General features: G+C 49.3%; 1 protein-coding gene across 5 annotated transcripts in view; it reads right to left on the reverse strand.

The window, feature by feature from the left end:
• Window positions 1–26,514, reverse strand: part of IL12RB2 (interleukin 12 receptor subunit beta 2) — a 68,769-nt gene that overhangs the window by 12,683 nt on the left and 29,572 nt on the right. For 4 of the 5 annotated variants that reach the window (XM_074265683.1, XM_074265682.1, XM_074265681.1 and 1 more), the window contains 3 exons: window positions 20,154–20,233; window positions 9,170–9,398; window positions 1,867–2,058 (listed from right to left, as the gene is read on the reverse strand). In XM_074265683.1, coding sequence (XP_074121784.1) covers window positions 1,867–2,058; window positions 9,170–9,398; window positions 20,154–20,233 — 501 coding nt within the window. The remainder of the gene's footprint in view (window positions 1–1,866; window positions 2,059–9,169; window positions 9,399–20,153; window positions 20,234–26,514) is intronic. The other variant, XM_074265684.1, reaches the window with a different exon arrangement.

A 26,514-nucleotide genomic window follows, 5' to 3' on the forward strand; every position in this document is an offset into this window, starting at 1 on the left:
AAGGTAATCTGGCTCAAAACCCAAGTTAATGAAGTTTGTGCTGTTTTTTTCTTTGGCATCCCTAAGGCTGAAGAGTTGGGTTTTGATAGTGAGGAATGGCCCAGAAGCATCAGGGGGGAATGATGAGAGGATGAAGCTTGGAGATGGGATTTGGGATGGAAATTATTCTGTTTACTATGTGTGAGCTTACAATGGCAATACATTGAGCTACAAGCCTCCGGTGACAGTGTGTCACAGCCAATTGATCTCTGCCATATCCTTCTTTCCCTGGCTGTTTACACCATCTATTATTTTTTCTGTTTTTCAGAGATGATGGTGGTCCATGAATCATGGCCTTGTAGCATCGCTGGAAGCATGTTTTTGATATCTAGGGAGAAGTCTGGTCTTGTGATAAGGTAACTTGTACAATGGAGAGAGACTAAGATTTGGGATTTGGAATTCACAGCCAATAAAACTTCTAACGTCTTTGAACCAAAATAAAATGTAATTGAGAAACAAAATTCATAAAGCTTCCAGGCAACATAGATGATGTTAATTTGTGGTTTTCTGAATCAAAATGCCAGCCTACAGGAATTGTTTTCTATTTGAATTGGATACCACTGGTCTAAAAAACCTACATTCAAATCACTTCTTACACACTGAGTATCTGTGCGACACACCGTCTGTAATTTAGCTTTCCTGGGCCTCAAATTCCTCATCTGTAAAACAAGGGGATTTGTACCTAATGATCTCTGGGGTCCTTTCCTACTCTAAGTGTAAGACCTCGTGATCCTGTAATTCCACCTGTGTGAGGACCTGTAGGTGTGAAGATCTCCACTGGTGCATAAAACATCCCCTCTATCTGTAGTCTGAGTGGCCTCTGGCAATCCCCTAAGATTCCAGAGGTTAAATAATATAATAGTTAATATTTGCTTTTTTCAGTATCCAAATGCTTTACAAAACTTATCCCCCTTCCAAGGGAGATACTCTGATTCCATTTTACATATGAAGAAAGCGCACACAGCAGCTTGCACAGTTAGTAAATGTCTCAGGAAGCACTAAAACTTAGGTACAGCACGTTCTGCCACGTAATTGGCCCTCTTACTAGAATCATTTCTGACTCTTTTGGCCTGGATCTGTGATGCGATTACATTAGTGTAATAAGAAATCCTCACTACCAATGCAGAGTATCACCTGCTTGGCAATCCGGAAGCCCGGAGAGATACCTGAAAGGAGATTGGTGTGGGAAGAAAAAGAGAGAAAAGATGGAAATTGCCAAGGCAGGGTCACAGGCTAGAGAGTGTCCAAGGTTGTATATGAACTCCGGAAAAGGAGACTTCCTAACTCAGACATACCCTCTGTCCACTCCGGCGCCACCTAGTGCCCACCTACGCTCCAGTGAAATTATGTTTATAGGATGTGTGCCCCTATGCACACATGCGGGCACACACAGAGTTTTATATATGTATGTATGTATATGTACATGTAAATATTCAGTGTAATATGTGCAATCACCACCACTTCTATAACTAATGTTCAGAGTAATACATCAGAATATTATACTGCATGTGTATATCTATAGTATGTATACTATACATAGTTGATTATAGTGAAAATAATAATCACACTAACTGTAGCCAGTGGAACTTATGTGGCAGAGTGCCTGGCACTTAGCAGGTGGCTCACGTGTTTGCCCATCTGCTGTCCATCCTTATTGATAACGAGCCCAGTTCTAGGCACATGGTGCCCCGTTGGTGCTTTTGCGGACACTGCAGCTGCTCCGCGGCCTTTGAGAACTGCCCTCGGATTCCAGCGCTGCCTGAAGGCTTGGACTCCCTGACTGGCACAACTTCTCAAACTCGACGGGGAGGTCGGCAGGCTCCTTACCCGAGATCACGGCCGACGTGCTGAGGGTGGGAAGTCGCAGCCAGTCGACGGGAGCAGACGCGCTGCGGCCCGTGCCGGACTCTCTCCATTCCACCAAATATTCCTTGACGGAGCCGGCAGCGTCACCAGGAGGCTCCCAAGTCACCCTGATGCCAGCTGTCCCCTGAGACTGAGCCGCGACATTTCCAGGAGCTTTGTTAAAGGAAGAGAGACTATGACAATTGGGAATAGCCACAGGGAAGGATTTCAGTCAGAATCCCAGAATCTCAGAGGCAGAACTTTCAAAGGAGGCTCGTGGCTCCCCTATACCCGAAAAGGGGTTCTAGGCATCCCATAGCTGGCATCCAGCCCCTGCGTGAAGGGAGGGAGCAGCCCCTGCTCCTGAGGCTCGGACATCCACGTCCTGACACGGAGCTTTGTTCTTCTCCATCTCCCTGCCATCTCCACTCTCCTCCATCACCTATCCGCCTCCCATTTTCCAACTTCTCCCTTGAGTCTCTTAATGAAGGGTCTTCTGAGATCTGGACCACCCCCTTTGCCCCCGGGAGCCCATCCACAGTGCCCTCAACTTCCCCTGCAACCCTGGGCAGAAATTCCCCCCATGCCCCAAGAGCTCCATCTCTCCTCTTTTCTGGAAAGACTTTGGTTTTTACAGCACCCACAATGCCCTCATGCCCATTCCCCTCAGTCCTTGGCTTCCATCTTCTGCCAGCCTTTCCCATCCCCACAATGCTCGTCCTTTCTCTCTGGGACCATCCCCCACGTAGAAGTGCTTTGTACCCAGACCTCTGCCTGTGGTCTCCCCATTCCTGCTGCCTGAGCACAGATGCCTGGGCTTTCAGCACATCCCTGGGGTGCTCACCGCTCTCCCGAAGTGCCCTCTGTCTTGCTGCCCGTGGAAGTTATTTCTCAACATGACAAAAGCAGCTTCCATCTTCTCCTCCAGAGGATCAGAGGAAGGCTGATGCATCGTGGGCAGACAGTGAAGCGAGGAGTCACAGTTTCACCAGCAGAGAGCCGGCAGGGGCCGGAGACGCCATCCCATACAACCCCCCTGCCTCCATTTCTCAGAGTTATTTCTGACTGGTCTGGAACCACCCAGGAGGTAGGCATCAGGGGTGAGATTTGCCTCCAGATGCTGCTCTCTCCACGCTGCCTTCCCCAAAGCTTGGTCCTTCCTCGTTTAACCCCTTCTCACAAGTTCTGCCAAAGCTTCTCCAGGATACTCCTTACCCAGCCCCTGCATCTCCGTTCCCACATTCCAGCTCTGGAAGATCTAACCCAGCTCTTTCAGACCTCAGGGGTGACCTTCTGGCCGGTCTCCCTCCCTATTCCCATCGCTTCTGTCGGCAGAGGCCCCACTTGGGCAGCTCTTCCAGGCTATTTGTCCTCTTCTTTCTCAAGATAACTTTGCTTTAATTTAATTTTTCTTTTTTAATCTTTATCTTTCTACCTAGAACCTCTCTAGAACCTTTATCTTTTTAGAATCTATGCATTCTTCCTCCCCATATTCATTCAGTCTCCACAGCTTTTTAAGTGGGAGACCTGGGTTCAAATCCTGGCTCCGACACGTTCCTGGCAAGTTAATTAACAACCCAGGACTTCAGTCTTCCGAGGTGTAAGATATAGGTGGTAACTGCCAGCTCAGTGCGGGAGACAGGTGGGAAGGAAACGCATTGCGGACTTCACTGTGTTATCGATGTGCGCGTCACGCCGGGTACCGTCTACCTCGGCCGGGCATGGTGAGTGAGCCCTGGACTTGGCACGGAAGGCGAGGGACACTATGTGTATATATAACATACGGTGACATGATGACATCTATTGTACAAGGCAGTGTGAATATCATTCTATGACATCGGCTTACATCTTTCACATTTCACGCTGACGTGTCCTGCGTATCTCACGGCACATGGGAGATGCTTAGGCACTGGTTGTGGCGTGAAAGAGCCAATAAGGAAGGAAGCCGCCATTAAGTGCTTCTTTACTCCCAAGTTCTCATCAGAGGCCAGTTGTCTCTGCGCTGTTCCCACGTTCCCCGGTGCCCTTAATCGCCTAGGGCCTGGCTGACGCTCTCTGTTTCAGGCAAGCACGTCCCTCCACCACCCCTACCCCGGACCCCCACACGTGGCTCTCCCTCCTGGCTCAGCAGCCAGACCAAGGTGGGGTTAATGGTCTGGCTGCTGAGTCAGGAGGGAGAGCACGCCCCTCCCTCCTGAAACTACCTGCCTCCTCCCGGGGATGTTTCTGGACTCGTCTCCTGCCTCAGCCGCTCAGTCCTGCCCTGTCCTACTCCACCCATCGCCATCCCCTCGCAGAACATCACCCAGCATTGCCCTGCTGGCAGCCCTGGGACTGGCAGCCTACCGTGCCCCTACCCCTCTCTTGGACCCCCCGCCCCGGCTGCTAATGCTCCCAGCCCTCCTGCAATGACCTACTATCCATTTTGCATAAAGCTGTACCTATATATTTCTATACACATATGTGTATATGTAGATGACCTGTATCTGTTCTGTGTGATGAGGTATTTATGTAAATACATTTATATTATTTACAAATACAAAATGTAATTATGTAAATATATGTGTTTACGTAAAGTCTAGATATATGTATCCCATCTGCACCTATAGAATTTATCTGTTCTGTCTGACAATAGGACCATCTATATCTATGTAAACTATAGATGTAAGTATCACATCTAGTTACAACTGTAGATCTATGGACCATTTCTATTTTAGGCAAAATAGATCCAAGGTTATTTTTATATGTGTACACGTCTACGTCTACATACATGTATAGCTTCGCGGAAAATACACGAAAGGAGATCTATACGGGCATCCGTATGTACGTCTCTATATACCCTGAGAGGATATAAGCTCCCTGAGGACAGATTTTGAATTTTTATCTTTCAGTGCTTAGCACAATGCATGGTACACAATGGGAGCTTACTAAATGTTTGTTCGATGTTTGGCGGGTTATATTTATCCTCCCACATTTATACATCACCCTAAGGTTTGCTAAGCACTTTGCAGACAGCATCTCCTTCCATTCTCAAAGCAGCCCTGGGAGGTGGGTACTATTATCACCCCCATTTTACAGATGGGGAAACTGAGGTTGACAGAGTCACAGAGGCGGTAGTGTCTGAAGCAAGATTCGACCCAGGTCTCTCTGCTCCTCCGTGCTCCCAAGGAGCAGAGGCTGGACTTGACTTCCTCACACGGAGGAAAACCAGCAGGCATTGCTTGTGCGCTGATGCACCATCATCCACGTACCCGCTCATGGGCAGGGGCGGGCTTTGAGCGGCCACTCCCTGGGATCTGTTCGCTGTGTGGTGGTTTCCTAGGAGTTTAACGTCTTGGAATCTGGCTCAGCCCCCCAGGGTAGAGCCCCCACCCCTTCAAGCTGGACTGTCACAAAAGTCTCCTCACTCAACTCCTTTACCTTTCGCCTGCCTGACCCACTGGCTCCTGTTGAACACTACCAGCTTTTTTCTTTTCTTTTTTTTTAATTAAAGCTTTTTAGTTTCCAAATACACGCACAGATCATTTCCCGCACTCACTCTTGTAAAACCTTGTGGTCCAAAATTTTCCCCATCTTCCCACCTCCTCCCTAGATGGAAAGTAATCCAATTAGGTTAAACATGTGCCATTCTTCTATACGTATTTCCATAATTATACTGCACGCACACACACACACACACACACACACACAATCAGATCAAAAATGAGAAAGAAAACAAAAACAAGCAAAAAGCAATAAAAAAGAGCAAAAGCAGTGCTGTGCTCCACACTCGGTGCAGAGGCTCTCTCCATCACAAGACCACTGGAGCTGGCCTGAATCACCTCCCTGCAACACTGCCCGCTGGTTATCTCGCTCTCCCTGCTCCAAATCCTGCCAAAGGCTTCTGCTCCATCCTCAATGAAGTCCAAGCTCCTGAGCCTGCCATTCAAGCACTTCCCAGATCGGGTATCACCTTCCCGCAGCGTTATCTCCTGAGACTCCCCTCCACGTGTACTCCGACCGAAGCAAGCGATTCAGTGTCACCTGGACACACCTCCTGCCCTTGTCCTGACTCTGTATTTGCTCACAATCCTTCCAATGATGTAACCACTCTGACCTCAGTTTCTCCATCTGTAAAATGTGCTGAGGCTCTCTTTCATCTCTAAAGCTTGTGGTCCAGTGAACGCCTTGCTCTTCTCCACTGGACGGAATCTCCTCCCTCCCTTCAGGACCACGGAGCCTCCTCATATTGGGTTTTTCCTTTCTTAGACCTCGGATTATCCTAAGTTTTACTCTTATTTGATCAGAAACATGAGACAGTAGAAAAAAAATGCCCAACTTAGAGGAGGAGGGATTGGCATCCCAGTTCTAACTCGCTGTGTGATGTGTTGTTTGTCTCTCCTCCTCCAAGGGGACCCCGACATCAGGGAGGGGAGCCAAGTGACCCGGATTTCAGTGAGGGAGGGCTGGACCAGGTCACCAGCCTCACTCTCCCCCCCAGAGCCATCTGGGCCCTGTGGCCCCCTAGAGACCAGGACAACAAGATGGCCTTTTTAAGCTAAGGTCTTTAACAGGTCTCAGTTTTAACAAAACTGCACCCACTCAGGGCTTAAGGCTAAGTAAGAAATGAGGCAAAGAAAGGCAAGGAAGACCCTAGTTCAAATCCCACCACAGACTACTAGTTATGCGACTTGAACAATTCCTCTTCTTAAAAGGAGAACAATGGACTCTGTGACCTCCAAAGTTCCTCCCAGCTGTAAATCTATTATCCAGTAATTCTCCAGTTTCCTATGATGAGCCACTTAATCTTGGAATCTTGGAATCTGTAAAATGGGGATAATAATTCTTGGACCTACTGAGAGAAAGGTGTTTTGTACATTTTTAATGCTCTGCTCTCGGGACTTGTTATCTCTTTGGTATTCTGACTATTCAGGAACACATCACATCCTCCTCTGAGCCTGGGCACCCCCAGGGCAAGGACCGCGCCACACACATGCTACCTTTCAGGATGAGGCCATGAGTCACTAGGATTGGCTGGCCACGCCCACAGCCACGCCGATAACTCCATTTCTAGGGAAGAACTAAGGAAAAGACACATGAGACCTCGGAGGCCGGGCTGTCGCCATTGGGGAAGCAAGCTTGGAGGCAGCCTGAAGGCTGGCTTTGGAATCCAGGAGACCCGAGGTCAGATTCCTAGCCCTAAGAGCTTGGGCAAATCATTCTCAGAGCCTCAGTTTATTCATCTGTAAAAGAGGAGAAGAAAGTGGCAAACCACCCCAGCCCCTTAAACCCCACATGGTGTCATGGGCGTCGGACATGACTGAAAAACTACCGACCGCACGATGTAGAGCTCATGCGGGTATCCGCCTCAGGGAGTTATTGGGGGCCACATGAGGTAATCTCTGGTATTTTTCAAGGTTGCAAACCCTCTACAAAGGCTATTATTACTATTTTTGAGGTGACACAAATAGGGTTTCTTGATGTGATTTATTCATAAGTTCATTTCCTGACAAATGTCCTTTGTCACCTTGTAAGGAACCAATTGTGATGATCCCTTACTCGCTTCCTAGGTCCTTTAGTCAACAAGCCAGTAAGCCTTTATTAAGTACCTACTATATACCAGGTAGCTCGCTAAGTCCTGAGGCAGCCTGATGAGGAGACAAACACAGTTATCCAGTGGCGCTCATCAGAAGGAAGGGCTAACACCAGGCCTGACTGAGAGAGGCAGGACTGGGCGCGGACAGGGAGGAAGCCGGAAGGCAGAGCTGGGCAGGGGGGCTTCGGGGCAGCCCCAGGACGTACCCAGGAGGGGAGACAGATGCGGGGGTAGAAGTGAGGGGCCGGGGGCAGGGGAGCGGAGGGCGGCACCAGGTGAGGGAGCGGGAAGGGGCTGCTGTCCCGGACATGCACGAAGCGCAGGCGAGGGACGCCAGTGAGTTAGAGCCAGGCTGGGAGGGGGTCCAGTTTCTAACTTCAGGATGAAGTTCTAACTCAGTAACACTATGTGTACACACACACACACACACACACACACACACACACACATATATTTTAATGTGCGTACTATACTATCTTTAATACGTCATATTCTATATAACTCTGTACTGTACAGATGCACATCGATTTACGCGTGTTTAAATCTACGTAAGTGTGTGCACCCGTACAAAACAGCACTTGCAGAGAACTTTAAGATCGCCTCTTCACGCCAGCCTTGGGCATTGCTGGGTACCATTGCCTTCCCCTTTTACAGATGAGGAAATTGAGGCAGACGGAAATTAAGTGATGGGCGCAGGATCACACAGCTAGTAAGTGTCTGGGCCTCCCTGACGCCGCTCCCAGCTTCATTCACTGCGCCGCCTAGCGCTCTGCCCGTCTCTGGGCAACGCGCCCCTGCAGCCATCCGTGTCTGCGCCACACAGATAGCTGCGGAATCGCCCCAGCCATCGGTACGCAAAGAGAAGGATGAATCACCCGGGTCATGGCGCACACACTGTCCACGGACGCACGTGAACACGTGTGAACCACAGACACGGAACCAGATCCCAAAGTGCGCAGGTCTGGGGCGGGAGGCCCAGGAGAGACAGGCTTGGTCTGACTGGAGGAAGAGCCGGGGGTCTGGGAGGCGGAGGAGGGAAAGCTCAACGCCTGGCTCCTGTTTATTTTGCCCCTGAGAAGCCACTTTAGGTGACATTTAGTTAAGTCTCCGCGATGGCTCCATGGACGGGCCCTGCGCGTATCTGGCACTTTCCAGGCCCAGAACGCGGCGCTGTTATCACTGTGCCGAGACTGGACGCCCCTGGAGGGCAGGCCCCGGGGCATGTATAATAATCTCGTCCCCATCACAATTTTCCCCATGTGGGCAGCATGAGGATTAAAAGGGAATTTTAGGGGCGTTTCGCAGAAGCTACAGGTGATGTGCAAAGCCAACACGACACAGAAAAACCCTAACGTTGTGGTGAGACACTCTCAGTACGCCATAAAAGAAAAGAGGAAAGATCCCGCTTCTCTGGGAGGAGGGAGGACCTATCAAGGTGCAAGTCTCCTGTTAGGAGACGGGTGGTCTGGTCTGGGTTATCCCCGCACCCAGGACTGCGCTTGGCATGGAGCAGTTTAAAAACCGCTGCTGCAAACATGAGGCTGGGAAGGGGGTTGTGGCCGCCTCGTCCCCGTCCGAGGCCCCGCTCACGAGGGCACCAGGTGCCGGGCGGAAGGCTGGGAGCGAGGCGCGCTCCGGAATCCCAGAAGTGGGCTGCTGGCTCCCCGAGGGACGGACATCCCGCGAAGGCTGGCCAGAGCTCGGTCCTACCTCGGCGGCGCTGCCGGGAGACGAAGGTCCAAGTGGGAGGCGTCCCTCCTTTGGAGTTCCTGGCGGACACGGCCACTGCGTGGTCCTTTGGGGGCGCCAGCACCGAGTAGTGAGTGTGCTGGGTGAAGGCCTCCAGGGCAGGGGGCCCAGCCGAGCCGTTCCTGCTCACCTCCCGCACAGTCACCTGGTACCCAAGGACGGCTCCCTTTGCTTCCGACACACTCAGGTTCTAGGACGAAACAAGCCAAGTTCCCATTTACTTTCGGATATCGGTCCCAAACATTCAAGCACCTTTCTAAGGGATCCATCTGGTGAACCACTCTGAACAGTCCCTGCCTTGTGTCCGGGGAGGGGAAGGACCCCAAACACAGACACGATATAAAGCTTGACTGGCGGCAACGACATCACCGGACTGGTGGCAGGGGAACCAGGGAAGACCCTTATAGCTCGGTAGCTCAATGATCTCATCGGCAAGGGGCCAGGACAGATCAGAGCACCTCAACTCGGGCCGCTGTCCCCCACTCTCCCTGACGGTGACTCTCGAAGGGCTTCCCCAGCCGCCTCAGGACACCCATCCACGCACCCTTGGGCCAATATAACTTGCTCCATCTTATCTTTGGCTTGAGGACTTGACATGCCCTGTTGGACACCCCAGTCCCTTTTCTGAGGGTTCCTAAATCCATAGATTATCAAGGAAGAGAAGCTTCTACCCCCTAAGGAGCCCCCTCTTCCCTCCTCGCTGTTTGTAGTAGGAGACGGAGGTCTCCTTTCACCGTCACACTTTCTTCCATGCAAACTCCCTCAGAGACACACGATCGGAGCTTAGATTCCAGGCCTTCGTGTTGCGAATGGGGCCGCTGACACCCCGCTTTGCCCACACCATTCCCACAAATCTACTTCCTGGCCCCTCTCCCCCCTCAGCCTAACCACACCTTGCACGATCACCTGTTGCCACCAGACCTGACGTGACACTAGACATTATGGTGGAGAGCGCAAGAAGGCTGCAGCTGTACTGGAAAAGAATCCCCCTTAGCACCACCAGGCTAGGGGACCTTAGGCAAGACGGCCAGCCTGCCCACTCAGAGGCAGCTGGCGGAGGTTTTAAGTTATACACGCTTTTAGATCTTGATGCACTGAGATAATCCTCCCACGGGGCTGTGCTTCGCAAGTGACCCCATTTCTGTGTTTCTAGGCCCAGCACCCAACAGACAATTTGTGGCTGTCCTCAGAGACCAAAGAGCCCCCTTCTATCTGGGTGGGGGTCCAGCGTGTCCCGCTGTGGCTGATCGGAGCGGGGGGAGCCGGAAGCCCTGCCAGAGGTCCCCAGCAGAGCCCTGAGAGCATCTGGGGAGGAGGTGGCCCGAACGCACTCATCCCCTGCTCTCGAAGCCACTGGGCCATTCTCTCCTCCCTTTCCAACAAACCAACGGCCTCCCTAGAAGCGAATCTCAGAAGCATCAGGAATTGCTGAAGCGAGGAAAAAGCCGTTAGGCCAGCCAGACCTCGTGAGCGTTACCAGTGACTGCTGGGTAACCTTAGGGTGACCCGTGACCCGATAAAAGAGAGCACTGGCCTCAAGGATCAGCGAAGCCTGACAGTGGGAGGGGGACGGGGGGTTGAGACGCTGGCAAAATGACCCTCCTTTTGGGTAGAATTTCAGAGGGAAACGGGGGAGGAGACGGTCAGTGAAGACGGTCAATGGCACGGACCCTTCAAGGGCTGAGACGGAGGGGATTATCTGGGGCTCTTGTACCTCTGTCTAAGTTGGAGACGGCCGAGCTGGCCCTGTGGGACTCATGGAACCAGGGCTTGTCACGGGCGGAGAGCTCGGGGCTCACCCACCGGGACTCCCGAGACAGCGCAATTAGTTTGGAGTTTTAAAAATAAAAAGCATACGTCACCATGAAAGCCAAATAGATTTTCCTTCATGCTCCTGCACTGAAATGAGGCAAAAGAGGGAACACCCATGGGCGCCATGTAGCAGGAGCCCCAGCGGACGTCGTCTAGCCAGGTGAGAAGCCTGGCACAGCCCCAGCCTCAGACAGAACGAGGAAAGGCTCTCCCTCTGCCGGCTCCATTCAGGAGCCGCGTCTAAATCAGGTCTGAAGATCACACCCACGGCTTAGGGCCACTGCCCTCTTTGGGCCACTCTGCCCCATGGTGTCTTTCTCTTATATCTCCCCCGTGGCCTCCCCTAACCCGCCGGGCCTTCTCTTCTCGTCCCCCTTCTCCTCCTAGCTGGCTGACTGGTTTGGGGTGCCAAGTCCCTTTCAGCATTCAGCCTGGCGAGGCTAGCCCCAACCTCATGGGGCATTTCCTCTCTTCTGGAGAGTGGCAAGTTTTACTGGGGAACTTGCCCTTTCCGTCATTAATTCTGAAAATCCATTTCTACAATCTCCTAGCTCTATTTCACATTGACTATTTCTGGTGTCTGTTACAGCCCTTTATTTTGTCGGTAGCCTATTCTGACTTTTGCCAAAAGATCATGCACATTGGTCCAAGAAATGGGGTACCACTACACACCTCTCAGATTGGCTAAGACGACAGGGAAAGATAACGATAAATGTTGGAGAGTATGGGGGAAAACTGGGACACTCATGCATTGTTGGAGGAGTTGTGGACTGATCCAACCGTTCTGGAGAGTAATACGGAACTATGTGCAAAGGCCTATCAGACTGTGCATCCCCTTTGACCAGCAGTGTTTCCACTGGGCTTCTATCCCAAAGAGATCTTAAAGGAGGGAAAGGGACCCACATGTGCAAGAATGCTTGTGGCCGCCCTTTTCGTAGTGGCCAGAAACTGGAAACTGAGGGGATGCCCGTCAGCTGGAGAACGGCTGAATAAATTATGGTGTATGAAGGTTATGGAATATTATCGTTCTGTAAGAAATGACCAGCAGGAGGATCTCAGAGATTCCTGGAGAGACTTACATCAACTGATGCTGAGAGAAGTGATACCTTCACCCAGGGACGTAGGGAGAGAAAGAGGCACAGGGGGAAAGGAAGAAGAGAAAGGAAAGCGAGGGCAAGGGGGTCACATCCATCCACTATCTCGTGTTATCTCTGCATCTGTTTAAAGAAATAAAAAGGGGAATTGGGAGAGGAGGAGTATAGAGCCTGGACTGGATGATAACAATGAGATCAGGATCACAGGCATTAGTAGTAGGATGAGTCCAAAGAACCAAATTATTTCCAACTGGTCTGTAAGAGGCAGGACTCCTACAAGAACTTGAAGGCTCAGGAGCTGCAGGGGCAGTGACTCACTGTGGCTTCCCAGCCTTGCCCAGGAGACCCAACGCCCCTATTCTGCTTCCTGAGAGACCGGGGGCTCCACTTCGGTCACTCTGCTTTTTCCAATGCTAAGCCCAGGCCCTGGCACACAGTAGGCACTTCTATCTATAGAATTACACGACAGAAGTGGGCAGGATGACATCCCTGAATGTTCATGACCAGTCTCGCATGCCTGCAATTTTGATGTTTAAAATAGACTTCCTTGATGATACTAGAACATGCATTTGTATATAACTAGTATCGGTTACTGTAAAACACTCATTAAACATAACAGCATCCTTCCCCATTTAAAGGAAAATAAAATAAAATAAAATTCCTGCTTTAAAAAATAGTTATAGAGTTTTAATGGAGAGTTATACACTAATATATTGTTTCTCAAAAGGAAAAAATTATTGGCATTTAGTTTGAAAAAAAAAAAAGCCAGAACACAATAAAATACTATAAAAAGTTGAAAGAATAAAGAGGGCAGAGAGGGGAGAGAGAAAGATCTTTGTTCATTGATTTTTAAAAATAAGTTAGGAAAATTTGAGGACTATAGGCTCAAACCACAGGTGTGCTTGCATTGTTTGCTTTCTAATTCGTTCCTGCCCTGGTGCATCCAATATGTGTTCCTGATTTCTCCCTCCGCCCCCTCCTGTCTTCCATGATTGCGTCTCGTCTTGTTCTCTCTGCCTGGGAAGTTCCTGGCTAGTCACATTGGGAATCCTGAACACCGAGATTATCTTCAGAGCCCTTTTTGGGTGACTGGACTAGATGAATTCAGGATCTTGCCTTGTCTTTAAGTGTCTAGGAATCCAAAAGAAAGAGGTAGCTCATGGCTACAGAAGTTATCGAGTCCAATGTGGACCTGGACAATCCTACCCAATAAATACATTTTTTAAAGGTCCTCCCCCTCCCCCCGCAAAGGTCCTTTGAAAGAGCTCTCCCCACTCTACCAGCCTCCATTCCATGCTCTACGTTCAGATCAGAATCTGCCTTTCTTCTCCCCTCAGTCAGTGCTCCTAGATCTAAGCCAATCACAGAAAGTGGAAGAGATGGACAGACAGATACACGTGCCCTCATCCTTCGTTGAATCCGGACCCATCGCCTTGTAAGAGATCTCCCTTTGCTTAGTTTAATTATCAGGGAGTTTTCCCCTGACATTAAGCCTAAACTGGCCCTCTGGGGCCAAGCCTTTATCATCTTCCTGGGGGGATTTCTGCAAAACTTTCCAGAGGGGATTCTCACCTAACTCCCTAGCGCTGTGTTGCTATGGGAAGGTGGGGTGGTACAGCAGCCAGAGCCTTGGTAAAAGGGCTTGGTTAATGAAAACCACGGCCATCCGTGAGAATATGAGCAACCAGCGCTACGCTGTCATACAGCAAGTGCTCAATACATGCGTGTTGATGGATGACATCTTGCAATCACCTGAAAGTTCCAGGTTATTTTTGGACAACCCGCCTCCCATTGTGTCTCTGCCATCTTGTACTTGTGGTATTGATTTTTTTGAGGTCTGCTTGCATCTTAACGGGTCTATGGTCCAAGAAGACTTCCAAAGAGGGGTGTAGAAGCTGGAAGAAGTTGTAGCCTCCCAGGGGACTACTCTGAAAGTCACGGCATTCATTTGGAGAGAAGTTCTGCCGTGCTCCACTCTGGTGCCGTTTCATTCTTCTTACAAAACATAAAAGCAAATAGAATTCTCTCATTCCTGAAACAGTGGGAAAGTATTCAATCTTCCTGCTTCCGGTTTTTAACATAAATTTTATATAATATATTTTTATTATATATTATTATATTATATAATATATATTTTAAATATTTTATATTTATATTTATATTATTAATATATTATATATATTAAAAAGTGTTGCACAGACCTTGGGAGTGCTCTGTCAGCTGCTGTTAGAGTGAGTTTGGGCCATGCGGGGAAAGTATTAGATGAAAATAAATTATAGAATTGCATTAAAAGTGTTTGGGGTCCCCTCCCCCCATTAACAGGTTGGATTGAGGATGAGGGCGATATTCTGCTTGGGCCTGAAGGATAGAACTGGAGCCATGGGTGGAAAGTGCAGACCTTGGGAGATCCTAGTCACCTTCGAACAACTAGCTCTGGGCGGGGGCACTGCCAATGCATGCTCCGTTTGCATTAAGGACACTCTCTAAAGGCCAGTCCGAGACAGTGAACCGAGGCCAGGATGGAGGCCCTCGCCGGTTCTGAGATGTAAATGCTCACAGAGAAAAGGCAGAAATCGGGCGAAGCTGGTGAGAGCTGCTTCCGGCACCTTTCTGAGCAGACGGCGATTTGAGTGGGAGGAGCCTTCCCAACTCGGTCCAAAAAGTAGAATATAGGAACAAGTCTTCTGGAAATGTTTTCTTCCCAATCCTTTCAGATCTTAGTTGCTGTTAATCGTGTATTCTGGTTTCTTCTGACTTTGTTTGCAAATCCTCTCTCCTCTACGAGGGCCCTAATCTCTTTTATAGCCTCGGAGCATGGAAGGACACTCCTTGAATAGAAGTCAGTCCGGAAGCCCTCACGAAACAGGCCTTGTGGACAATAATATGATTATTCGCTGAGCTCCGGGGGACAGAGAAAGTTAAAAAAAGCCGAGTCCCAGCTCTCGGGAGTTCACTTTCCCCGATGGAGAGCCGGCCACCTAAGCCTGGCTGGTCTGCCTGCAGCCCGGCTCCCAGAGCCCAGGATTGGGAAAACTAGAGCCATCTTCAGTAATATCCTATAATATCATATAATTATATTACATTATAATATAACATTATATAATAATATCAATAATATATTTCACTCCCTAATGTTCCTGCAGCTTGAAATCTCTTTGGGATTTGACTTTCCAAACATTTCCCACCTCATTTCCCTGTTTATTCCTACAACCCCCTCCCCACCTATACCCCGAGGCAAAAAAAGGGAGGGGGCTGGGATTTCCATAGTTAGTCTGCCGCCCCCTCCCCAGCCCCATTCCACAGCCGGTCTTCTCCACTTTCCCTCTGCTGCCGTGTGAGTCCGGGGTGGAGGGGAGAAGCACCTCCCCCCCAACCCCCCTCTCCTCGCCCCCCTGCCCCCGCTGTCCCTTCCTTTCCACCTCCAGCCCTCCATTTTACTCCACTCCCCCCTCCCCTTTTCCCTTTCTGGATGCTCCCCCCCCCCCATTATAGCCCCTCGCGGGCAAGGGCAGCCTTTCTTTAGCACTTTAGCCCTGTGTCTGGCAGCTAAAAACCCGACGTCTATTAGTGCCGGCCCCACCATCGAGTCTAATTTGAGTTTCTCTCCAGCGGTGCTGAGTCTTTTTTTTAACAGTGCTCTTGTAGTACGCTCTGGCTGGGGCTTTTTTTTGGACTGTTTAAAGAAAAACGGCTTTTTTGATCTAAAAATAGCCACCCTCAGACAAAAAACAAGAGATTTGGGGGAAACGGTGCTTTCAGAGAAACGGAGACTACCTTTAACAAGAAACCTGGAAAAATGAGTAACTACCCAGAAATGCTGGTGACTCGGGAGGGATTTTTCCTCCGCCCGGGCTGGAGCTGAGTCATTCTGGGCCCCTCTTCATGTAAATATCCGACCGAAGTGAAACAGCCCCAGCCCGAGGCTGGCCCGAGACCCTTCCCCCCTTCAGATGCCCGCTGGCCTTTCACTGGAATCGCTCTGGGCCCCAGCCCGAGACCCTTCCCCCCTTCAGATGCCCGCTGGCCTTTCACTGGAATCGCCCCGGCCCGAGACCCTTCCCCCCTTCAGATGCCCGCTGGCCTTTCACTGGAATCGCCCCGGGCCCGAGACCCTTCCCCCCTTCAGATGCCCGCTGGCCTTTCACTGGAATCGCCCCGGCCCGAGACCCTTCCCCCCTTCAGATGCCCGCTGGCCTTTCACTGGAATCGCCCCGGGCCCCGGGCCGAGACCCTTCCCCCCTTCAGATGCCCGCTGGCCTTTCACTGGAATCGCTCTGGGCCCGAGACCCTTCCCCCCTTCAGATGCCCGCTGGCCTTTCACTGGAATCGCCCCGGGCCCGAGACCCTTCCCCCCTTCAGATGCCCGCTGGCCTTTCACTGGAATCGCTCTGGGCCCCAGCCCGAGACCCTTCCCCCCTTCAGATGCCCGCTGGCCTTTCACTGGAATCGCCCCGGGCCCCGGGCCCCGGGCCCGAGACCCTTCCCCCCTTCAGATGCCCGCTGGCCTTTCACTGGAATCGCCCCGGGCCCCCCCCCCAGCCCCCGGAGCGTCCCTCCAGCTGCCCCAGCGGCTCCTGGGCTCCTTCTCCCCCAACTCCCGGAGCCCTCGGTTCCAGCAGGTACAAAGGACTCTTCGGGAAGAGTGAAAGCTCCCTGAGGGCAGAATCTTGGCTCTGGTCTTTGTTTCTCCGCACTTAGCTAATTAAATGTTTGTTTGCTGAGTGATCACTGAGAGGTTCTGACCCAGGACGAGGATCTGGTTACCCAGAACCGCCGGAGCTTTGGCCGACACCCGCGCAGTCTGAAGGCTGGAGGCCCACGGGCCTTTGCCAGCTCGGTTTTCTCCTCTGCAGGAAGAGGCAAGAACGGTCCCGCTGGACATAAAATATCCAACTGAATTTGTGCTCGAGTAGCCGGTCCCGGTCGGGCTCCCTTGGGCGGGTACGTGAAGGGCCCTTCAGAGGCACAAGGGACCCCAGGAGGACGCCGGCAGTCCCCTGACCTGCCCCACACCAAGGAAGCCCTGCTCTCACACACCTGACGGGGAGCCCGGACTTGGCCCCGGAGACGGAGCCCACGCCCTCTTCCGGAGGGGGCAGCCGTCCTGCGTTTGGAAGGGCTTCCTGACTCTCAGCCTACACGGACCTTCCCGCAGCCTTCCCTTGGGTTCTTCCTTCCTTCCTTCAGCTACTTGAAGAAAGCTTCCCCCCCCCCCCCCATCTTCTTTCCTTCAGACTGAGCATGACCATGTCTCTGAGTACCTCCCCATAAGGCAGAGGCATCCTGGCTCTTCAGCATCCTTCTTGAACCAGGGTGACCAGAAACGAGCACACGGCTCCAGAGGAGACTTCCAAGAGCACAGGACAAAGCTTCACCCCCCTCCCCCTTCCTGGAAGGGCAGACCCTCAGCGGGCCCCAGGCTTGCTGAACCACCCGATCTTATAGTCCACTTAAACCTGGTCTTTTTTTTACAGCTGCTGGCTGCCCAGGCCTCCTCCATTTTCTATTTAGGAAGTTGGATGTTGTGCCGAAGTGCATGACTCTACATAGACCGTTAATGAACTTCTTCTTATCGGATCTAGCCGAGCGCTCGAGCCTCCAGAACACGAGGGTTTGGAGCCGGACTCCACCATGTGCTGCCCTGCCAGTTCTTCCCCGTGTGGGTCTGTCTGCATGTTTATCAGCCAAGGTTAGCGGAGCACGAGACAAAGCAAAGGGGCCTGGGGCCCTCCGCTGCAGGCCTTCCGCCAGGCTCCCGCCGAGCCACTCAGAGCTCTGTAAACCCCACGGTTCCACCGAGCAATCTGGCCCCACGACTCCCCGATCCGGCCATTTTCTCCATGAGAATAAAGTGAATCAGTTTATCAAAAGCTGCTAAAGCCAGGTAAATTATAATCATGGCCGCCTGGCCTCCCCAAGCCTTCTCTTCCCAGGTGCTTCATGCAGTCATTGCATGGTTGGAAGCCCACCCCCTCCACCGCACACCGTCCAGGGCCGTGTCCCTTAAAACTGGGGGGCCCAGGGACCATAGCAGGGGTGCACTCTGAGGAGAAGCTCCCCTGAAAGCACCCCAAGATGGCGGCAGCTTCGTCGGCAGACGGCGGCCGGCTAAACGCTGCTCTGTTTTCTTTTTATCCGGATGAGGGAGGGGCACCTTGACATAGCAGGCCGGGCAACGAGCCCCTTCTAAGCTAAGCACCTACGCGCAGTCGAAAAGCGGTGGGCCTGAGTACGGGCCCACTACAGGCAGATCTCTAATTTTGTACATCACAAAGAAGGCATTTCTCCCTCCAGGAGTCCCTTGGCCATGACAAGACTAGGGTAACCCCGATCCCTATCTTAAGGAATATAAATGAGCATAGATATACTTAAAGTAGGTCCCTGATGTGGGTACCCAGCAACTTTAGTGTGTGGGGGACAGGATGGGGAGGAGGAAAGGAAGGAAGGAGGACCATGGAGGATGGTAGGGAGGAGGGTGACAGGAAAGAGAAAAGGAAGGAAGAAAAAGAAACGAGAAGGGAGGGAAGGGAAAAGAGACAAAACAGGAATAGAGAAGAAAAAGAGGGAAAGGAGGAAGAGAAGAAAAGGAGAAAAGAGTGAAGGTGGAAGGGGAAAGCTCCTCCGCCACCGCCCTCATTACCGAAAATAGAAGGATGCTGAATATCAGCCAAACCCATCTTCCAAGATCTCCCGAGAACGCCTCCCTTATCAAGTTCCCCTTAGACTGTGAGGATCTGTTTTAATATAACCGTTACTTGCCCTGGGGACAGTGAGGAAACGGTTTTGAGAAGTGAGGAGGAAGACTCCTTGTTCCTCCTGTAGCCCAGGAGGGTCCTGTCTAAAGGGGCCCTGAACTTGGGATAGGGCTGGGGAGCAGGAAAGGGGCCCATACTCCTTACAGCTGGGGAGGTGGGAGAAACCTTGAGGAGCCTCTCTCCCTTCCTTCCTTCCTTCCTCTTTTTCTCTCCCTGTGCCACCAGTGACAGGTGCAGGAAAAACTCGGGGTTCAAACTAGACTCTTCCCCTCTATGACTAGGGGGGAGGGAAGAACCCCGAGTGTGGCTTGTTGTCAGGTGTATTTGCTGTGTTGGTCAGATTTCTGAACTGACTTTTTTTCTTTTTCCTTTTAAATCTTTGTCCAAAAAGATGACTGGATGAAAAGGGGCAAGCGTATATTTGAAAACTAAAGTGGTGAAAAATGAAAGATTTTCCAAAAAGTCATTTTTTAAAAAAGAAAGCATGCTGGGTGAGTGGGAAAGGGCAAAGTCACAGAATGTAGAGCTCCCAGACCGAGGGAGAGCTGGAAGTGATGTTGGAGGCCCAGGTCCATTCTCATTCAATGAGGGTTGGGAAAACCAGAATCACACAGGTGACCTCTTGACCAGAGCCAGGTTACCTCCAAGGGAACATTGGACATGGAGCCATGACTTGGGCTGAATGCTAGGAAGTAGCTGTTACTGGGGAGGAGGGAGTAGAGTCCTAGAAATGGAGGATTGATCATCCCAGTTCTCTTCTTCCTCTCCACTCCCCACCCCAAGTCAAACCTTCATTAGTCAATAAGAGGAGCTCAATGAGCAGCCAGCACAGACCATCAGTGGAAATCTAGGATCAGCAGACTCAGAACACTACCCACCCCCCACCTCCGAAGCCGGAGGACTGGCCCCTCGGTCTGTGTCCCCCCCCCCTCATTGGAAACCATAAGATAATTCTAGAGCTGGAAGGAACCTCACAGGTCAGCTAGTTCAACCTTTGCCTACTTATGGACGGGGAAACGGAGGCCCAGGGAGATAAAGAAAGATTTCTGTCACAGGGAGAAGTGTGCTAGGGAGCTGGCCTTGGAGTCAGCTCCAAATCTGACCTCCGATGCTCAAAATCCAAGAACCCCAAGAACCCCCAAGCCTCAGTTACGACCCACAAAGGGATGTCGGAGGAGAAAAGCTTTTAGCAACAATTCAGAATTCAGGGACTTTTCTGCTTCCAGACTTTCATGACACCACGAAAGAACACAACAGAATTATCGGCTTCCCCCACAACCTCACCTTCCAAAACAGAGAAATGCTTTGTAGGTCGCCTTCCAGGTCCTCCACTGTGTACCACACGTCTAACGGTCCAACAGGTTCTGTTTTCAAAGCAGAAAAATGAGTTGTTTCATGTGTGTCAGGCAGAGCTTTTAGAGGATTGGAGATGAAGCTATTTTAAATTAATTTACAAAAATGCAAAAAGTCTCATAGCCATAGGCTGCAGGGACTTAAAACCTGGACATAGTTTTTATAAAGCACTTTGCTAGTTACATTCCACATAATTTGATTTCTTTTATGATCTTATGTCTTACTTTATGCATTTAAAAACATAATTCAACAAAAAGATCCAGAAGCCTCAGCGGGCACCCGAAGGATCCATGACCCCAAATAATGTCCTGATTACATTGAACTTAGAAGAACCTTTCCATCTCAGAAATATTTGAGACTTCAGAGGTTGTCACTTGCTTAGTGTCGCACAGTAAGGGTTGGAGTGGGATTTAAATTGATTCTAGGTCTCATGTTCCATTCATTTTCCCACACTTCCTGTCAAATATTGATTATTTAAAAATCGTTGATTTAAAAAAAGCAACAAAACTAGTTAACCTTAAAATGATTAAAACCGTATTTCAGAAAATAATCACCAAGGAAAACTCTATTTACTGTACTTGGAGGCTCCCCCCCCCCAAAAAAAAAAGCATCCTGACATCAGATGAGGAATTTGAGCTATACACCAGAAAATTACGTAAATTAAATTATTTAAATTAAACATAAATTATCAGGAACTCATGAACAGAAGCCTCATTAGCTAGAATAACATCAATGAGTCACGCTTTCCTCAGCTCTTCAGTCAAGAAATAGGCCTTTGGTAGTTGCTTTTGGTCCTTAGGGAGACCATCTGTTTAAAAACCTTGTTACGAGAGGTTTTAAAATATGCTCTTTGGTAAGGGGTAGTATAGGGATGGCTTTAAAACAAGGTATTCTAAATCTAGGTTTAAACTAATCCTATGTGTGCTACTTAAAATCAGTACAAAGGGAGGAAGTCCGGAAGGACTGGTCCACTCCTTTCTGAGTGACAATGGACGACCACGGATGGGGGTCCTCACACAAAACAGACACCAAATGCTGTTGATATCTGACTTTTCCCTTCGTTGTTTGAGCAATGAGAAGATGAGGAAGCAGGGAGAGGACAGGGGACTTCCACGGGGTAAATAGGGCTCTTCCCCCAAACAAAAGTGTGGCCCCTCCTGCTGTAGAGTAAGCCAGAATCTGAAGCAAGGTACATGGTAAAAATATTGAGTGGGTCTTGGGATCATGAACAAGGTCCAGATGCTAAGAAAGCTTTAGGGCAAGTTAGAAACATGGAATTTACGCAAGCCTCTATCCCACACCCTAACACAAATCAAATTAAGCAGCAATTCAGCAGTCAAATCAACTATATGTCACTATGTCTGCCAACATATTTGCATATCTAAATATAGGTATGCATATGTACATATAACATTTAATAAACCTTGTTAATTGATTTATGCTATACAGATTATACATATATAGATACGTTGTTTTTATTGGTCATCTGTATCCCACTCTTCATGACCACATTAGGGTTTTCTTGGCAAAAATACCAGTTTGCCATTTTATATTTCTCATCTTCTTTAACAGCGGAGGAAACTGAGGCAAATAGAGTTAAGTGACTTGCCCAGGATCACCCAGATAAATCAGTGTCTGAGGCCAGATTTGAACTCATGAACTTCCTGACTCCCAACCCGACGCTCTTGCCACTGAAGCAACATTAGAAGCCAGGTTTTCTAAGTCCGATGCCCACTACTGAGCTGATGAGAACATCGTAGGAAATCCTTCACTTCACACATAATTGGATGGGGCCTGGGAAGCAGCAAGATACAGAAGCCAAAGCCCAGTCCTTGAGGTCACAGTCAATCACCGTGCATTTATTTGGGGCTTATTGTGCCAGGTGCTGGGCTGTGGACCAAAAAATGAAAAAAATAGTCCTTTCCTGAGGCAGTGGGCATTTAGGGTTCATGACTCTAATGCTAAAGCACTGGGATGGCTCTGGACAAGTCATTTACCTTCCTGAGTGAGTTTCCTCATCCATTAATGGGCATCCTTACTCTTGTACCCCATTCTTCCCCGCCTCCCGGGAGGAGCGCAGGATGAGGAAACCCTGGCCAAGCCCTGACTATGCGGGTGCCCAGATGGGAGCAGAACCCCAATGCATAAAGGAGGCCCTGCACTCAAGCTACAATACAGCGGGTTCTTTGGAATTTACTGCCACAAGATGCCATTGAAACTCCTACCCTATGTCTTGGTAGTTTCAAAAGGCAAATCCTACTGGTGATGAATTGGCAGAAGATGGCGAGAGAAAAGAGCTGGTGGTGAACTGGCAGAAGATGGCGAGAGAGAAGAGCTGGTGGTGAACTGGCAGAAGATGGCGAGAGAGAAGAGCTGGTGGTGAACTGGCAGAAGATGGCGAGAGAGGAGAGCTGGTGATGAATTGGCAGAAGATGGCGAGAGAGAAGAGCTGGTGATGAACTGGCAGAAGATGGCGAGAGAGAAGAGCTGGTGATGAATTGGTAGAAGATGGCGAGAGAGAAGAGCTGGGGATGAATTGGCAGAAGATGGCGAGAGAGAAGAGCTGGTGGTGAACTGGCAGAAGATGGTGAGAGAGAAGAGCTGGTGATGAATTGGTAGAAGATGGCGAGAGAGAAGAGCTGGTGGTGAACTGGCAGAAGATGACGAGAGAGAAGAGCTGGGGATGAATTGGCAGAAGATGGCGAGAGAGAAGAGCTGGTGGTGAACTGGCAGAAGATGACGAGAGAGAAGAGCTGGTGATGAACTGGCAGAAGATGGCGAGAGAGAAGAGCTGGTGATGAATTGGTAGAAGATGGCGAGAGAGAAGAGCTGGTGGTGAACTGGCAGAAGATGGCAAGAGAGAAGAGCTGGGGATGAATTGGCAGAAGATGGCGAGAGAGAAGAGCTGGTGATGAACTGGCAGAAGATGGCGAGAGAGAAGAGCTGGTGATGAACTGGCAGAAGATGGCGAGAGAGAAGAGCTGGTGGTGAACTGGCAGAAGATGGTGAGAGAGAAGAGCTGGTGGTGAACTGGCAGAAGATGGCGAGAGAGAAGAGCTGGTGGTGAATTGGCAGAAGATGGCAAGAGAGAAGAGCTGGTGATGAATTGGCAGAAGATGGTGAGAGAGGAGAGCTGGTGGTGAATTGGCAGAAGATGACAAGAGAGAAGAGCTGGTGGTGAATTGGCAGAAGATGGCGAGAGAGAAGAGCTAGTGGTGAACTGGCAGAAGATGGTGAGAGAGAAGAGCTGGTGGTGAATTGGCAGAAGATGGTGAGAGAGGAGAGCTGGTGGTGAACTGGCAGAAGATGGTGAGAGAGAAGAGCTGGTGGTGAACTGGCAGAAGATGGTGAGAGAGAAGAGCTGGTGGTGAACTGGCAGAAGATGGTGAGAGAGAAGAGCTGGTGATGAACTGGCAGAAGATGGCGAGAGAGAAGAGCTGGGGATGAATTGGCAGAAGATGGCGAGAGAGAAGAGCTGGTGATGAACTGGCAGAAGATGGTGAGAGAGAAGAGCTGGGGATGAATTGGCAGAAGATGGCGAGAGAGAAGAGCTGGTGATGAACTGGCAGAAGATGGCGAGAGAGAAGAGCTGGTGATGAACTGGCAGAAGATGGCGAGAGAGAAGAGCTGGTGGTGAACTGGCAGAAGATGGCGAGAGAGAAGAGCTGGTGGTGAATTGGCAGAAGATGGTGAGAGAGAAGAGCTGGTGGTGAATTGGCAGAAGATGGTGAGAGAGAAGAGCTGGTGGTGAATTGGCAGAAGATGACAAGAGAGAAGAGCTGGTGGTGAATTGGCAGAAGATGACAAGAGAGAAGAGCTGGTGGTGAATTGGCAGAAGATGGCGAGAGAGAAGAGCTGGTAATTCTATCACATTTTTTTTTCTTTTAGGCAAATATGATTCTATTTTCCAAATCAGACAGAAAAAAACAAACAGAAAAAAAACAAAAAACTATGCACCAATATCACTAACATACATTGATTTTAAACTATTAAATAAAATAATGCTCAAAATACAATAATATATCAATAAATTATTCATTGTAACCAGTTATAATCAATTCTATCCCATTTGCTGATTGTAAAGCACTTCACAAGCCCGAGGTCTCCCACCTCCCCACGCCGCTACCCCCGTGAGAATATAAATCTCTTAGGGACAGGGACTGTCGTTCAGTTTGTATTTGTGTACTTGGCATTTAGCACAGTACGTGGAACACCAGAAGAGCTTAATAAATGCTTGCTAACTACTCTGCGTATAACACGATGCCTGGCACATACACAATTAGCATTTAATAAATGCTTATCAACTCAACAACAATCATTGCAGGACAGCTTCAACAAACAGTATTATCCCTAATTGACAGAAGATCGGGAAAGGCTCTACTCAAAGTCAAGTAAATGCCAAAAGTAGGATTCAAGCCCAGCTCCTTCCCGATTCCAGTTCTCTCCCTGGAATTTTAGAACATGAAAAGAGCTAGAAAATGCTAAGCTTCCTCTGCCTCCAAAAAAGAAAAAAAATGAGGAAGAAATCAGATTTTCTAAAATTACATAATCTCTCATTTAAAAGACAAAGTAGGATGGGGTGGGAGAAAAGAATAACATTTTAAAAAGAGGGGAAAGAGGATTTCTGCAATGCAGGGGATATGGTTTAATCTCACGATGGAGGAGATGCTATTCTGAATCAGCTAGCCTGGTAAGAAGCCCTTCTAAACAACCAAATCCAAACTCTGGTTCTTGCCGGATGCCCCCCTCATTAGGTTGGGGGACCACTCCTTGGGTATACAGTAGGCTGGATATTTTGGGATGGGGTGGATTTCTCTGCTGATTCAGCTCTGAGCTTGTGTGACTTTGAGATGATGTGCCTTGGAGAAGCAGAGACTCCGCTGAAGGGCTTTGAAGAAAATCAACATTCGATTTCATTTAAATATAATATATAATAATAGTTATGGTAGAAATGAAATGGAATTGAAACCTTACAACTAAGTAAGCCCCGGAAAAAACCCAACTGAAAAACCCCAGCAGACAAGTGGGCCCAAGGGGTTAAAAGGAAAGTTTGAGAGAGAAATATCACACCTTCTGGGTCTTGCATCAATTCGTGTTTCAGAAAGGAACTGATGACAGAAATAGTGGTAAGAGGTAAGAGCGGAGCAGCTAAGAATATAGCCCAGGGTCTTTAAGCAACCCACAAGATCAGACACAGAAAAGGAAAATGAAAACATTGGGTGTCAGCCAAGAAGACTCGGCTCTGGGAGGCGTGTTTCAGGGGAGTAGACATTTTTCTGCATGAATATCAGAAAGCCTTCAGAATGAGCCAACTAACCCCAAACAGGTCTCTTGTTGGGCTTGCTATGGGAGATGAAGAGTCAAGTCTTAATTATTATAAAAATATTTATTTTTTAATTTTCTTAAAAATTTTTTTTCTGAATTATTTGCATGGAAAAGTGGGAGGGGGGTTGAAGAAGAGAAGGGCCTCCCAGTGTGAAAATTCTCTTCACTTACTCAGGCCTGACAATTCATCTGTAACTCATTCTCTTAGAGAATTGCAGGTTGTATAAGCTTGGGTAAGTCCCAGCAAGCTTTAGCCTCCCTGACTTATGGTTTCTTTTTCTTACTTTCTGCATCACTTCCCTGTTGTAAGAATCGAATGAGATAAAATCCCTGAAACTACAAATGACATACAGCTATGACATGTCAACATACTCTCTCTATGGCTATTATGAAGACCATCCTCCTTACTAATTAAGCAAGACGGATCTTGAGTCAGAAGGACCCCGAGTTCAAATTCAGCCTCACACACTTCCTAGCTCTGGGATTCTGGGCAAGTCACTTACTTCCGTTTGCCTCAGTTTCCTCGTCTATAAAACGAAGTGGAGAAGGAAATGACAAATCACTAGTATCTTTGCCAAGAAGGTCACAAAGTGTCAGACATGATTGAATAAGAACAAGTTTATCTTTTATACTAGATTAAAATTTTGGAACGTATAAGATATTTGATGAATTAGTCCTAAACCGCGGGGGGGAAAAAAGAACACAATTTAAAAAGATGACAAGATCAAAATCATTCCTATAACATGCTGAATGCTGTCCCATGAGTCTGTTTGCTGATGGAAAGGAGAGGAAACCAGTGGAACCAGCACAACTCAAACCAAGTCCATGTGAGCCTTCGATCTGAGCGTTACCATGATGAATAACTGGAGAAAATGAGCGATCTGTGGATAAAATCTTTATTTCCCAAGGTAATTGACCGGGAAAGTTTGGGGCAGATAAGATGCCCAAAAGTCTTCCATGATTCCAC

The sequence above is a fragment of the Sminthopsis crassicaudata genome, chromosome 4 (genome assembly GCF_048593235.1).
Source record: "Sminthopsis crassicaudata isolate SCR6 chromosome 4, ASM4859323v1, whole genome shotgun sequence".
Taxonomy (NCBI): domain Eukaryota; kingdom Metazoa; phylum Chordata; class Mammalia; order Dasyuromorphia; family Dasyuridae; genus Sminthopsis; species Sminthopsis crassicaudata.